The sequence below is a fragment of the Triturus cristatus genome, chromosome 2_2 (assembly GCF_964204655.1).
Source record: "Triturus cristatus chromosome 2_2, aTriCri1.1, whole genome shotgun sequence".
Taxonomy (NCBI): domain Eukaryota; kingdom Metazoa; phylum Chordata; class Amphibia; order Caudata; family Salamandridae; genus Triturus; species Triturus cristatus.
In genome coordinates, this window is record NC_140582.1 from 860268537 (window position 1) to 860283669 (window position 15133).

At 44.5% G+C, this 15133-nt stretch overlaps 1 protein-coding gene across 1 annotated transcript in view; it reads right to left on the reverse strand.

Annotated features, from left to right (window-relative positions):
- WDR19 (WD repeat domain 19) overlaps positions 1-13923 on the reverse strand; it is a 992607-nt gene extending 978684 nt beyond the window's left edge. The window contains exon 1 of the mRNA XM_085642250.1: positions 13817-13923. Coding sequence (XP_085498376.1) covers positions 13817-13822 — 6 coding nt within the window. The 5' untranslated portion in view covers positions 13823-13923. The remainder of the gene's footprint in view (positions 1-13816) is intronic.
- Positions 13924-15133: the final 1210 nt, after the last annotated feature.

Genomic DNA, 15133 nt, shown 5'->3' on the forward strand with positions numbered 1-15133 from the left:
GCCACTCGGAGGTGGCCAGGAGGCAAGGAAGAGCAATGATCACTGATGATAGAAGATACAGGAGTGATGACGGTGACCTTGTCGCTGCAGCTCTGAGGACCAGGCGATGCTGTGGGAGACGAGGAGCCATGCTCAAGCTGTCCCACGTTAGAAGTCGAGAGCCAGGGGGTCGGTGTCTGGCAGGAGCACCAACAAGCCTTGGCAGCAGCAACAGACGTGGTAAACGATAAAGGGACAACTTTGGGATCAGCAAGGTCCAATGGACTCACTAATTGCAAGAGAGTCAGAGCTGGCCCGAGCAAGCCAGGGAGCCCACCAAAGCCAAAGAAGGGTCTTCAAGAGGACCCAAAGGCCAAAGGCACAGGATTCACGAGGGGACCTCAAGCAGCTCACCAAAGATGCAGGCCCACGGTGCAGAGGGAGAGAGGCTGGAGCTTCTTGTAGCCCGAAGATCTCTGGAGTACAGAGTCAACAAGCCTTGGGAGTGGCAAGTCGATGCGGTTCACAAGGGTTCTGCTCCAGCGTATTCGATGAGGGATACTGGCCTCAAACTTGCTGAGAGGACAGGTCAGGCATTGAGGGTGTTGCAGAACCACCACCTGTGTTGCTGAGCTTTTAGAAGTCCATGGGACATCAGGAGCAGCAGACCACTCAGCTTTGTTGAGGTGCCTGCAGATGCAGGGGAGACTCCTTCACTCCAAGGGTGATTACTTTGGGTGTCCTTGATACCCACAGGCCTGGAAAAGAACCTGGAAGAAGCACAGGCACAGAAGATGAAGACTTGCAGAACGGCGATACCAGGAGCAGCAGGAGTCTTCCTTGGTGCAGTTTCAGTTCCAGGTGAAGTCCAGGTGCCCAGACGATCAAAGTTGAAGTGGTTTCGGGTCTGAATCTTGCCCCATGACGAATTCGAAGAGCCACCCAAAGGTAAGCCCTTAAGTACCCTAGGGATGGGTTGGAACAATTCAGGGGTCCCTTATAGAAGAAGGGCTGGACAGAGGGGAGGATACTCCCATGTCCTTTGTGCAGTTTTGAGTCAGAGCGGGAGCCAAGGGCTCCCAGAACTAGTTCTAACTAGAGCATGCAAGGAGAGCACCAAACATGCCCTTCAAAGCAGTCTGGTGGCGCTAGAACCCCCCCTCCCCCCACAATCCAATACACTAAGTTGTGTCTGGGAGGTGGTCACACCTCACTGTGGCAGGAAACCCATTGTTCTACCATCCCGTGCTCAAGCTCAGCTCAGCAGCAGGAGGGCAGAATCATGTCTGGGGTCGGCAGCAGCAATAGCTTCGTGGAAGATCCTGGAAGGCTGTTACTGGGAGTACTGGGGGCTTCCCGGAGGAGCCCCCTAGTGCATGGAATCATACCTACAACACCGGTAACAGTGTTGGGGTATGATTCCAACATGTTTGATACCAATATATAGTTAGCCATCGCATAATGACGCAGTCCACTATATGTATGAATATGTCTGACTACACTTACAAAGCCTGGAGACTTGACTCCAGGGTTTGTAGGGGGTGTTCTGCTTATGCAGGGCACCCTCACACTTATAACCTAGCACCCAGCCTTCTGGATTGAAAGGCCTGCCTTAGGGGTGACTGATAGGTTTTAAGTGCAGTGACCTTAGATATAAGGAAACATCTGTCATAAGTGGTGCTGGCACCAGCTTACAAAGGATGCAATGGCAGGCCTGTAGTCACAGTTTGAGTGATCTCTCATGGTTGGCATAATACATGCTGCAGCCCATGGTAGACCCCGGGTGTACCTATGCTCTGGGAGCCTTAGTACCATATACTAGGGACTTCCATGGGTACACCAGTAGCCAATTGTGGAGGTACCAAAGTACTTACCACTGCAAAATTCAAGGAGGAAGCACAGTGACTGGGATCCCGATTAGCAGGACCCCAGTCAGACCAGCCATAAAACAGAATAACACCAGCAAAAAGTGGGCTAACCATGAAAGCAGATCCTACTTTCCTACACAAGTTGAGAGAAGCCTTCCCATAAAAACAATTTAAACCTTCAGTCCTCACCGCAGCGGTGATTTCCCCAGTGCCCAGTACCAGATATCCATTTTGACATCCTGAGTCTGGCCTCATGCTTAACATGGAGAAACAAAGTCCCAGCACTGAAAGTCACCAGATTTCCCCTCGCGCCAAGTCCCCCCCTCCGCCTCAGTCAGCGCCTCATATTTCCCTTCTCAATCCAAAGTCTGGGGGCTCGTTGATGTGTTTCTGGCTATATTTTTTTTTTTAAACAAATATTTATTATTCTACATGAACAGCTCACTAAATTGAAATAAAAAAAATAAAGAAAAAAGATCGATATATTATATACATAAACGTTGTATGCATATGTGCATCAATAGGAGTTGGCACTTCTATGGAAATACACATAAAATATATAACTATGTGATTGTATATTGATAACATGTGTAGATGAGTGTCTGTATATGGGTATGTGCATCTTTCTATGCTAATACATATATGTCTCAGTATGTAAATAAGATCATATGGAAAGTATCGGTACGAGTATAGCAATATATTTTAGATATTGCAAAATAAAAATAAACAAAAGAAATAAATAAATAAAAAGGACCTATGTATATTTATGCAGAACATGAGGTAGGTGTGTGGTATACTACAGATTGGGGATGTGATTGGTTTAAGGCAGGCTAAGTTGTGTAAGAGTAATGCAACTGTATCTGTACCTTATTTGGTAGTTTTAAAACCAATAAACATGTGGACAACATACATGTGTAGATATATAAGGATGAATTAATAATACAGAAATATTATTAAGTGTGAAGCAAATATGTGTATATGCATATATGCATACATATAATTATATGGATATATTTAGATATGTGGGTATATTTGTATACATGTATTTTTTTTGTTCTATATGTATTTCACATAATATAGATAACCTATGTAGACTGTGTACTTAGGAGTTTGTGTTTTTTCTATGATAATACATATATATCACAGTATATGAATATAGGGGATGTGTATGTAAGTGCTTAACAATGTATTTATATATATTTTCAATGAAAAAATCCAAAGGTTAAACCTTTGTTATAGTTAGGAAGACTTTATTTATTATTTATTTATTTGGAGTTTTATATCGCGCACGGTTACCCTTGAGCATCCCAGCGCTATCCATAGATCAACCACCGCCCAACACATGACACATTAGGCTGGGAACAGATGAGTTTTTAATAGTTTGCGGAAGCGCAGAGTGCTGATCTCTGCCCGCAACACGAGTGGAAGCGAGTTCCAAGCGGAAGCCGTATTCACTGAGAACCTTCTCCCTCCGGTGCGGGCTCGCCTTACTCTAGAAGACTGGAGGAGGAATTTATGATCCGAGCGGAGAGCCCTTGCTGCTTTATAGGGTTGGATCATGTTCCTCAGGATCGCTGGACCCTTCCCCTGCAGACTCTTCTGTGCCATGCAGAGTGCTTTAAAGGTTACTCTTTCCCGCACCGGGAGCCAGTGCAGCGCCTTCAGTGCCGGTTTGGCGGACTGCCTTCTGGGAACATTGATCAGCAGTCTGGCTGCTGCATTTTGCACCTGCTGCAACTTCTTAAATGTGGATTCCGGCGCGCCCAAGAAGAGTGCATTGCTGTAGTCCAGCCTCGAAATGATGAGCCCCTGTATAAGCAGCTTACGGGAGGTCTCAGGGAGGAGTGACAGAATCCTGCGGGCTGACCGGAGCATACCAAAACATGCACCCGCGGTCTTTTTGGCGTGTGTTCTAAACGTCAAGTCCTGCTCCAGCCACACCCCCAGGCTCTTAATCGCCTTCTTCGGGCTGGGAGGAGCTCCCATGCAGTCGGGCCAGCTACTGGGGGACAGGGAGAAGGAAGATTGACCTAAGATCATAAGCTCGGTCTTTGAGCCATTCAGTTTAAGGGATGAATTACACATCCACCCAAACACTTCCTCCAGGCAGGAATGAAGCACCGCTGGTTGCTTCTCTAACTGAGAGAGCCCCACCACCATCTGCGTATCATCCGCATAGCTGATGATGTTAAAGCCAAACGGAGACCCCACATCCTCCAGGGGGGCCATATATACATTAAATAATGTAGGGCTCAACGACGAGCCCTGGGGAACCCCACACTGGAGGGCAAAGGGGGGGCGACTTCTCGTTTCCTTCCCAAACTTCAAATGACCGTCCTCCTAAAAAGGAGGCAAGCCATCCCAGAGCCATCCCTGTGACACCCAACCCTTCCAGCCGCTGGAGTAGTACCTGATGATTCACGGTATCAAAAGCCGCACTCAGGTCCAGGAGGATCATTGCCACTGACCCTCCTGCATCCAGAATGCACCTGGCTTCCTCCACCACGGCCAGAAGGGCGGTGTCTGTGCCGTGTCCAGGACGGAATCCCGTCTGGGAATCCCGTAACCGGCCATTGGCCTCCAAGAAATTCGAGAGTTGGTAGTTGACCAGTCTTTCAGCCACCTTGCTCACGCCTGGGAGCAGGGAAATCGGCCTAAAATTAGCCAGGTCAGTGGAGTCAAGGCTCGGCTTCTTCAGGAGGGCCTTCACGACCGCTCCTTTCCATCCAGGTGGCACCACCCCCTGCGATAGCGACAGGTTAATCAGCTCGGTCACTGGGGCCACGATGGTCGGCGCAACCTGTTTTAAATATCGCATCGGGACAGGGTCCTTGGGAGAGCCACTCTTCAGTTTCCCAAACACATTCAACACTTCCTCCGCAGTCACAGGGCCAAAAAGGTCCAGCTCAGCTGCTCCTACCCTTTGCTGAGCAGTTGGCTCTGCCACTGCAGTTAGCTGAGGGAGTGAGCGTAGGATGGTCTCAATTTTGGAATTGAAGTAAGTAGCCAGCTCCAGGCATTTCCCTTGGGGATTGTCATGAATAACCGGTGGGTCGGGGGTTTTTAGCAACTCCTTCATCACTTTGAAGAACTCTCTCGAGGAACAAGTGGCTTTACAAATTCTTTCATCAAAGTATTTGATCTTAGCCTCCCTTATCGCGTTCTTGTACGATCTCATGGCTGAGCGATAATTGTTCCTACTTGTTATCCCCCAATCCTTCCTCCACCCCCGTTCTAGCCTTTTGCAGCTCTTTCTCAGTGCCCTCAGCTCAGGAGAGTACCATGGGGCCGAGCCCGCTCTCTTATCCCTGATGAGCATCTTTTTCTTTGGGAGAATGGCGTCTAGGGAGCTACTCAACCAGCTCTCCAGGCTGGCATCCACCTCCACCGGGTCAGACCCCCCTTGGGGGCATGTTGACTCCAAGTGGGCCGCCCATTTATCCATAGGGAGCCTCGACCAAGCTCTATCCGTCCTAAATGTCCTGGGTGTGGGGAGATCCCAAACCGCAGGAGCCCAACTGACTAAGACCAAGAAATGGTCTGTCCACGGTAGGGCAAGGGGAGGTAGGGCGGTTAGTTGCTCCATATTTGAGAAAATTGGGTCAAGCAGATGACCCTTTTCATGGGTCGCACCTAAATTAATTCGTCTCATCTGCATAGCGCCCAGGTCACACTGCAGGTCAGTAGCCGGCAGGTCCATTGAATCCTCAAAATGGAGGTTCAGGTCTCCTAACACGACAAAATTCATAGAAGAGGAAGCTAGGCAGGTAACAGATTCCATTAGTGAATCAATGAAACCGGCCACTGCCCCAGGGGGGCGATAAACAAGGAGACCTGAAATGGCGACCGTGGGGGACAGCCGGAGGGAGAATTGACAGCTTTCGCAGTCCTTAACCCCGGCCTCCTGCGCTTTACAGCTGAGCGTATCCCTGTACAGAATAGCCATACCCCCTCCCCGCCCTATGGGTCTGTCGAGATGGAAAATCACTAATCCCGGCGGGAGGGCTCGGACCATATCTGGGCCGGATGTGGACGTGATCCATGTCTCCGTTAAAAATAAGACATCAAGATCATAGTCCAGAATTAATGAGTTAATTTCTGTGGAGTGACAGGGAAGTGACCTACAGTTCAACAGAGCAAATTCTAACTTTTTTCTAGCCTTATGGGCCCCAAGCCCTGGGCTACACACCTTACAACTTACAAAAGGTTGCCCATCCTTCACAATGAACCCACATGTATCCGATTTAGGGGGTCGCAATGACAAAAGATCAATCGTGGCATACCTGATGAAACTACCCTGCAAAGATGTAACAACGGGCATAATGGCAGGCCCTAGGCCCGTCTGGGCCCGGACGGGCACAGACGGGCTTTCCTCTGGCGCTCCTCCGGCGCTCCTCCGGCGCCCCACTGCGCGCATTCGCTGCGCGCATTCGCTGCGCGCCTGCATTCTAGGAAAAGTAAATAGGAAGTGGCAGGGGATACGAGCCAAGGACTAGACCGCAAAGCACCCAATCGTGGTGTCCGCGTGTCTAGCCCTCACAAGATGGCGGGCGGAAGTATTCCGGCGAGAATAGCCCAGCTAGCCTGTAAATTTGAGGGTTAGCAGGTAAGCAATCAAAAAGTATAATCACGAGTGGTGGATTAATAAATTAGCACTCTAATCACACAGATTAATTAAAATGTACACAAGCATACAAAACAATTTTAAAACTATCTAAAAAGCGGAGCTAGCCTCCAGCAGCCTAGGTAAAGTGCAGTGTGTCAATAGCAGCAGCAGTGTGTCAGTAAATAGATCTTTATTTATTCTTTCTATACAAACCAAACTTACACTACACAAACATCAAAAATGCTAAAGTTATACCTTAAATGTATAATTAACGCACCACCTTTAAATTACTGTAACTTTATTTATTCTTTCTATACAAAAAAACAAACAAATTTTAGAAATTCTGAACTTATATTTATAATTTACACAATGCCTTCAAATTACTATAAGTCGCACACCTCCATACACAGTGTTGTCACCTCACTTGCCACACTACATTAACTAGAACTTACCACTCTACAATGCACAGTGTTCTCACAAATAATGTGAATTGTGATGTAACAAGTGTTGTTAACAAAGCTATTATTTAACAGGGCATAAGTGATATAACATGCAAGGGTATAACCACTGCATGGCAAAGGCGTGAGTTCTAGTACTTTTAGCACACTTTCGCTGCATTCTGGGTTGCATTCTGTGTTAGCGATACTGTGTAGACTTTTGTTGTAAATAAATATGGAAAAAATTGAAAATACACTGTAGTACACAAAAAAAATGAAATATAGTGTGTCTTTATTTTTTTTAACATTTATTTGTACTGCAGTAAAAATTATTTTTTTTAATACATAGAAACTTAGAAATAGTTTCTCCTAACTATTACCACTTTAATAAAGTGGTACTATGTAGGGATGAAATATAAAAACCCAATACTTACCTATATCTAAGGGAGTAATGCTAAACAGAGCCAAAGTATACTTAAAACAACCTGGTTGCCTTTAACTTTTGCAAAGGAAGACATTAGCCAATAACATAATGTCTTGTTATCACTATATACTACAGTACTTCTGAGAAATTTCATGAAAGTACCACAGCAATAGAGATCACTAAGTTAAAATACATTATAGCATTAAAAATACTTACCTGTACTACACAAAGGGATCACCTATACACCATTATCTATATTCCTGCCAAGTTTCATTCTAATCCGTTCAGCTGATTTTTCGCTATGCATGAGTACAAAGTCTATGGAAAATGCATGGGTGACAAAATGTGTTTCGGGGTCACCTTTTTTTCTTTGCACTCCATTGACCAATCTCCGCGAAGGATTCTCACTCTGCCCCACTCTATTTAATGCATAGATGACCCCACTAGCCAGCATCATCTGCACTCACAAAATCAACATCATATCCTATGCTAACGACACTCCGCTCATACTCTCCCTCTCTGCCAAAACATCAAACACCCGGACCAAATTCTCTGCCTGCATGAACGAAGTCGCTAGATAGATGAAAACCAACTGCCTCAAGCTCAACACAGAAATAGAAATCTTGGTCAAGGACACCTCGCTATGGGACTCCCCGTGATGGCCTCCGTCTCCTGCTTCCACACATTTAAGATGCTCAAGAACACCTTCAAATGCCTCCCCACCATCAGTTGCAGAACCGCCCCCAAGCCTTTATCACCAGCAAGCTAGACTACTGTAATGCACCCTATGCTGGAATCAATGTTGTACTGACCAAAAGACTCCAGACCATACAAAATTCAGCAGCCAGTCTTACCCTCAACCCCCCTCTGTCTCCCAATCCACAAACGAGCACTCTTCAAACTTCTCAGGCACGCATACAAAGTCTTACAAAATGTTGGCCCCATGTACCTCAACAACGGCATAAACTTCCATAAACCTATCAGACATCTCTGCTCAGTGGATTCCTACTCGCAACCCCTCCCCCCCCGCATACATAGAACTAGATCCGGCAGTCGTACCTTCTCCTAACTCACACCTAAAGCCTTGGACACAAGACTCCTGCACTTGAGAGCTGCCTCCTCAGTTCTTGAATTCCGCAAGAAACTGAAGTCTCTGCTCTTCACTTTGCCCCTATACTGGCCTGGACCATACAGCTCCTACTTCAGCGCCAAGATACCCTCCCGGTAAGTTAGGCTCTATACAAATACACATAACATACCATACCATACAAACTGTTTTCTCTTAATGTTTTCTCATATACGTTATGTAAGACGTTCCAGAAGCAAAATTCACACTATCATCCTCAGTAATAAGAGAATAAGGCCTGACATTCTGAGAAACATGTACTTGCTTGTCAGTCGATTTCCCAGTGTTCTACTGCAGCCTCCAATAGTGTTATAATGAACAACTAGAGTGCTAACATTCAGTATTTATGATAGTTGTATGGCACACCTAGCCATCTTGATGGATTCAAAGCTCTCAAACTTATAGCATCTCCTTTAGAAATTAACAAAATGATTTGATCTTAGAAATTATGGTTAGTGCTCTAGAAAACTAAAATGAGCACATGCACGTGGCAGGGGAGTAGTGAGGATGGCTGGGGCAGCAAGCGGACCATGGAGGGCAGGCCGAAATGGGTAGTGGCAGCACAACGGACCACAACAGGCAAGAGGGAGGGGGGAAAGGTACACACACAGAGAATGGAGAGATTGCGGGGTGAGAGCAGGGGGCAAAATGACCACAGAGGGCATGCCGGCAGAGGCAGCAAGTTGACCAGAGAGGGCAGGTGCACACAAGTGGAGAAAGGAGGGCAGGTGGGAGAGGGGTTTGGCAGGTACGGCAAGCTGACCACCAAGGACAGGCCAGCTTGGGTTGCAAGCTGATCACGGAGGTGAGGAGGCAGGGGCAGCAAGCTGACCTATGGCATGCCAGCTGGGGCAGCACAATGGACCACAAATGGGGGGAGAAGGTAGGAGCACTCACACAGAGATTGGAGGGCAGGAGAGGTGGGAAAGGGCAGGAAGCTGATTACCAAAAAAACCCACCAAAAGTTAAAGATATTTAGCTAGGTACGTTAATATGATCTGAATGGTGGGGGTGCAAGTTATAGTTAGTTCACTGAACTATAATTGGCGAATTTCAGTGTTTCTTTTTGTTTATAAACAGTAGTTTTTAACCCATTCCAATACCTAACTATAGGATCACTTTAATCTTTGTTTTTTTCCATTGTCCAGCAAGATTTATTTAAGATGAGCTATTTTTAGGGACTACTCACCCTGTTGAAAATCCTCTAACTTCAGGGAAGACAATCTGACTTTTGACCTCTGTCTCTGAAAGCACAGCAAATGTGACAAGATAAGATTTAAAGGCATCTTTATTGCTCACAAAGTGAAAGAGCAATAAAAATACCTTTAAATCTTGTTATCGTCACATTTGCTGGCTTTCAGAGACAGAGGTCAAAAGTCAGCTTATCTTATTACATTTAGTTTTCTTTCTGTGACTTAAGTTAGAGGATTTTTAAGTGAACTGTGTGACAATTGAACTGGGCAAAGCATGTTCAAAGAAAAGCTGTAAGATGCCAGGCTTTTTTATAACACAACACTGAAATAACTGCGTGAACTGTTCAAACATTTCCAATATAGTTCACTAGTTATAAAGACCCATTTTTGTAATTCTGTAGTGAAAAATATATTTTTATAGGATAAAAACAAATTAGAACACTTTACTTGGAGATGTGTGCAAATTTTAAATATTTTTGCTGAAACCCAATTTCCAAAAATTGTTTATGCGCTATTATCAGTAAAACTACATGTTAGTGGGAACGTTTTGTAGCCATTTCAATGGAAAAGATGCTATCTGTAAAGTACAATACACTACCACATCATGGTTTGGTAATATATTCAAGAAAAGTGAGTTTTTAAACATGAACTGGGAATTATTACTGCTCCTGCCCAGATGGCAATGCTATTAGTGAACTAAGAGGCAAGCCAGGAATCAAATGTACCCTATATATGGGCTTGATTCTTGTTATACATGGAGAAAACATTTAGTCTAGTAAATAAAAAGAGTTTTTTTTTACAGCAGAAACAGTGAACTTGTATATTTGAAGGTACGCTCTAATGTGATAAGAAAGAAAAAGGTGGCTCCTATAAGACAAAATATTTGCAGAGGATCACACAATTTGAGACCAATTCACGGGTCAAGTACATTATAGTTAGGTCGAGTAGATAATTCAAATTGGTAGACCTGCAGGTCTAGTAACATTTTTATGATTTTTCAAGCTCTGATATACGTATAAATACGTACATCAATGAAAGATTATTAGCAGCAATGGTGGCCCACCAAAATCACACCAATTATGTATCTCTGAACTAATTGGCCTGTGCCACATCTGAGAAGCTAAGAAACAGTGCGTTGGTACACCCACTTAATACATTACTCTCCACAAATCACTGTAAGGTATATCATTGTATGCTAATAATAAAACAGCTATGAAAACATTGGGTAAGGATGTAGAGGTTGTTTGGGAATGTTGCATGTTCTATCAGTTATGGAAAAACAACAAATATATTGCGCCCATTCCCCAGTCACACCTGCCTGTAATTACGTCCTTGGGCGTGAATCTGACCCAGAATCCTAGGTTGAACAGCAAAGAATCCTCTAACTTCAAATACTTAAGGAAGTTACTGGTGAACAGCTTGCTCATTTTAATGCATGTCTTCAATAGCAGCAGCCTATCGTATAGCCATACTATGTGACATTGAAAACAAGCAGCCATTGGGTTTTTTCTTCAGAAGAGGAAGGTAGGGGAGAAGGAGATGTACAGCCTACTTGTCCATAGGGCAAAAATACATGAAAGCCTTTCAGTCTTAATCATAAGTCCTGGCCGATAAGAATTCCACATGCCTGGTATGTGGGCCAGCCAAGCAAAGCACACATCTGCCTCAGGCTAATTGTGTGGCTCTAGCCTAATTACTACCTCTTGCATCTGGCCAGCCGTTTTAGAGTTGAGACGAGCATTTCAGACACCGAACCTTTTGCTTGTTTTCGGCTTTTTCAAAGAAAATAAATCAAGCTTTCTGGTAGTGGATCCTCCGGGATGATGCAGGAAAACATCCCTGCAGCTTCACAACCCACACATGTGGTATTTGGTTCTTCTTCCAGGCCAGGTGAGCTTCAGGAACGTTTTCTTTCTTAGAAGCCCCCTCAACACAGGTTTTTCTATCGCTGGGTCCTATGTAGCTCTTCCAACAGTCAGCAGTACCTTTCTTCAGAGGCCAGAAAAGCTTTTTCTTCTACGGGTCACAGCATAAGGGACTCTATGAACCCAATCCCTACGCCTCACCTTGAGGTACAACAATCAACCAAACAGCCTGTTTTTGGCAATGTGTCTATCTAGCACTATTTGCAAGACTCATCAAAATCCAGATGATGTACAAGTAATTGACTCGAAGGGGATCACGATTTTTTCAGCCCTGGTGGTCAGAGCTGGAGGCCCAAGTCAATCAAGTGCTCTCCATCATATACTAAACCGGGTGCAAGGGGGCTACAAACTTGTGCACCCATGCATAACATTACCCAAATGGACACCACTTTTTACTCGGTTATAATGAAACATGCACACAGATTAGGCACACGCGTGGAGGGAGAGGCGAGGGACAACTAACACAGAAGACTAGATCGATTTTTAGCGGGAACAGTCTGAATGCAATCTCACTAGAGGGAATACACAGAAAATGCGTGTGTCCCTGAGCTAATAATCTGTTGTCACCCCACCACTTACTTCACGCCTAGTGGGATGAGGGAAAGCAGGCAACCTCACTCAGGAATGGGTTCTACTTTGAGTGACCTTGTTATAAGAGCTAAAGCATTGCTGGCGAACAGCAAAGCGAAAACACAGAGTTCCACCAGCGAGCATGCAGATTGTCAAGTTCACAGTAGCAAAACCATAGAAGCCAAAAAGTGTGCAGAACAGGGAAGCACTGTGGTTTCAACGGATGGCAGATGTCGCGTAATTCTCATTACATTTCTTCTAAATCTAATGGCTCAACTCGTGCTTCGGACCTTGTGACCTAGCCAGACTCCTGGTTCGACTCACCTCTCTGAATTCGATGGTCTGCTCACTTGAAAGCAACACACCTGCTGGCAGTGTTCATACACATAAATTGTGTCATCTAATAGATAACAAAATCATAGCTGCTGATAAACTGCACAGGTGGGATGTTCAATACATACGAATGTGAACCAAGTCGCACAGAAAAAGTCACACTGATATGTAAGTTATAACCAGCGCCAGCCTTTAGGATGTACAAGTTGAGCCCATGGTAGGGTGCATGTCTTTATGGGGGCGCAGGAGCTGCTTAGAGAAGTCTGGTTTCCGACCTGGCTCCAACGAAAAGTGCATTCAACATTGCGTCTTCTGGATGCTGATGGTGCGCAGTACTGCTTTTCTTCTCATTGCTCTCGTTTCTCTTGCCCCCCTCAACTTCCCCCTACCTTCCCATTTTTGACAACACACAGACAGTTAAAGAAGACGAATGGAATGTTTGTTCAATTTGCTTTCGTCCAGGGTGCTTTCTGAGCAAATGCCAGCTCTGTTCATAAATCCAATTTTTGAAACAGCTTTATGCCGCACTACTGTTTCTAAGAACGGCTAATATCACATATTACTTTTGCCAACTTTAATTCAATGTGTCACAACAGTAGGTGTTGATCTGTGTTTTTTTGTATATTTGATTGAAGCCAAGTAATAACTTTTGCAAAACGTGATTGCTGATTGAAGCACATTCGTTTTGATTATCCCAGAACCATTATGTACGGCAAGAGCCGAGACATATTGAAAAGCTGCTTTAAATGCGAAAAAAACCACAAAAGAACGCAGGTAAATGTTTGGGCGGCGTGTCCTGATTGAAAGAGAGTAGATCACGTTACACCAAGGGCTATGAGAACTGCCCTTGGCTGCCTCGAAAGTGAGCTCTAGTCCCGTTTCAGTCTGCTCTCACAAGTTTCTGAACGTTGAAGCACCTTTATTTCCCAGGTCTGGTCTCCTAGAAGAACGTTGTACACTTTCTAGAAAATATATTTACCAGAATAAGGATCTGGTCACCTATATACATGTGAACAGGGAGAACCAGTTGAGACTGTCTAACATGGCTTTTGACAACACTAAAAGCGCAGCAGAGATCGCGATAAATAATCACGGATGTACTAAACAAGGGTGTAAGGACAAGGCCATAACTACTAACTTGATATCTTATGTCCTATGGGAAATGTAATAGGTGTTTCAAACGTGAACCACACTGACCAGCTGCGGTCTGATCCAATTTTTCTCAGGTTTGCACACTCGCCAACTTGTATATCACAAAAAAATAAGGAGCGAAGTACGGCAGACGTCCCTACCAAACCAGAACAAGACATGCCGCTGTAAAATTCCGGTTCTCTAAACACCGTTCAAGAACTTACCTTCATCTTCTCCCAGGTGCGGGCCAAGATAGGCAATATAAGCAAAGCGCATGCGCATCACCATAGTAATCCCATCATGCATCGGGTCTGAGGCGTCTGTTGTCGCCATAGAAATGGGAAAGGAGGCGTTTTAGCCAATGAGAGATCACCTGCTCCTGCACGGATCGTCACAGCACCACGGCAGCATTCATAACACTGTGGCGAGCAGGAACACAAAAAAAGGACACGCTTCTTCACGAGTCCGCCATCTTACAGTGGTATTTTGGACTTGAGAGAATTCCAGTAGATCAATAGAAGCAGCGAAAGCTTACATTAATCCAGTTAACGTCACTTGCGATTGCCCGTGGCCAGCTCGTTAGAGAAATCCATATATATATATATATATATATATATATATATATATATATATATATATATATATATATATATATATATACAGAGAGAGAGATACTCGCTTAAAGATGTATCCTATTGTGGTTTATGTTACATATGCCTGTTTATGTGAACCACTCTAACCAACGAATAATTAATATCATTAGTATTACAGGAATGCCCATCTGCACATTTTTTTTTTTTTTTTTTTTAATTAAATGCAGTTTTATACAGCGCAAACTTTACCCAAAGGTGTCAAGAGCGCTTTACAAAATAACCAGGTGAGTTACAAATGTACACAAGATATACTAAACACGGTAACAATATATACATTTATAAAGGATAGGCTGAGCACGTTAACAAGTTACATATATGCAGTTACAACGCAACAAGTTGCATATTTATATTGTAAAAAAATAAAAGGTGTCAGTGTTAGGTTAAAACAGGAGTAAAATACATATTTACAAAGTTGACCTCATGTGAGTGCTAGTAAGGGTGAAGAAATGGGTTGAATTATTCCAGGAAGTGACTTTGGAGCAGGAGATTTTTAAGATCTGTTTTGAAGGTCCGGAAAGAGGTGGTGGTTCGGAGGGATGGAGGAAGTGAGTACCAGATTATGTCCACATTATCAGAGAATGAGTGAGCCATAAATCTTTCTCTTTTGTAGGTAGGAGGTTCGAGCAGTAAGTTTTCCGCATTGCGTGAAGGTTTAGAGCCTCCTGAGATTTTGAGTTTATTAGCCAGATAGCGTGGGGTGGAGGTGTGCAAGGCTTTGTGGGTGTTACAGGCAGTCTTGTAAATGGACCTTGCTTCGATAGGCAGCCTGCAAAGAGACAACAGTATGGGTGTGATCATCTCTTTTAGCCCCATATATGAATCGAGCTGCTGAGTGGAGGATGGATTTTAGATGGGAAATGTGGGATTTGGGGAGGTCGGCAAGGAGAG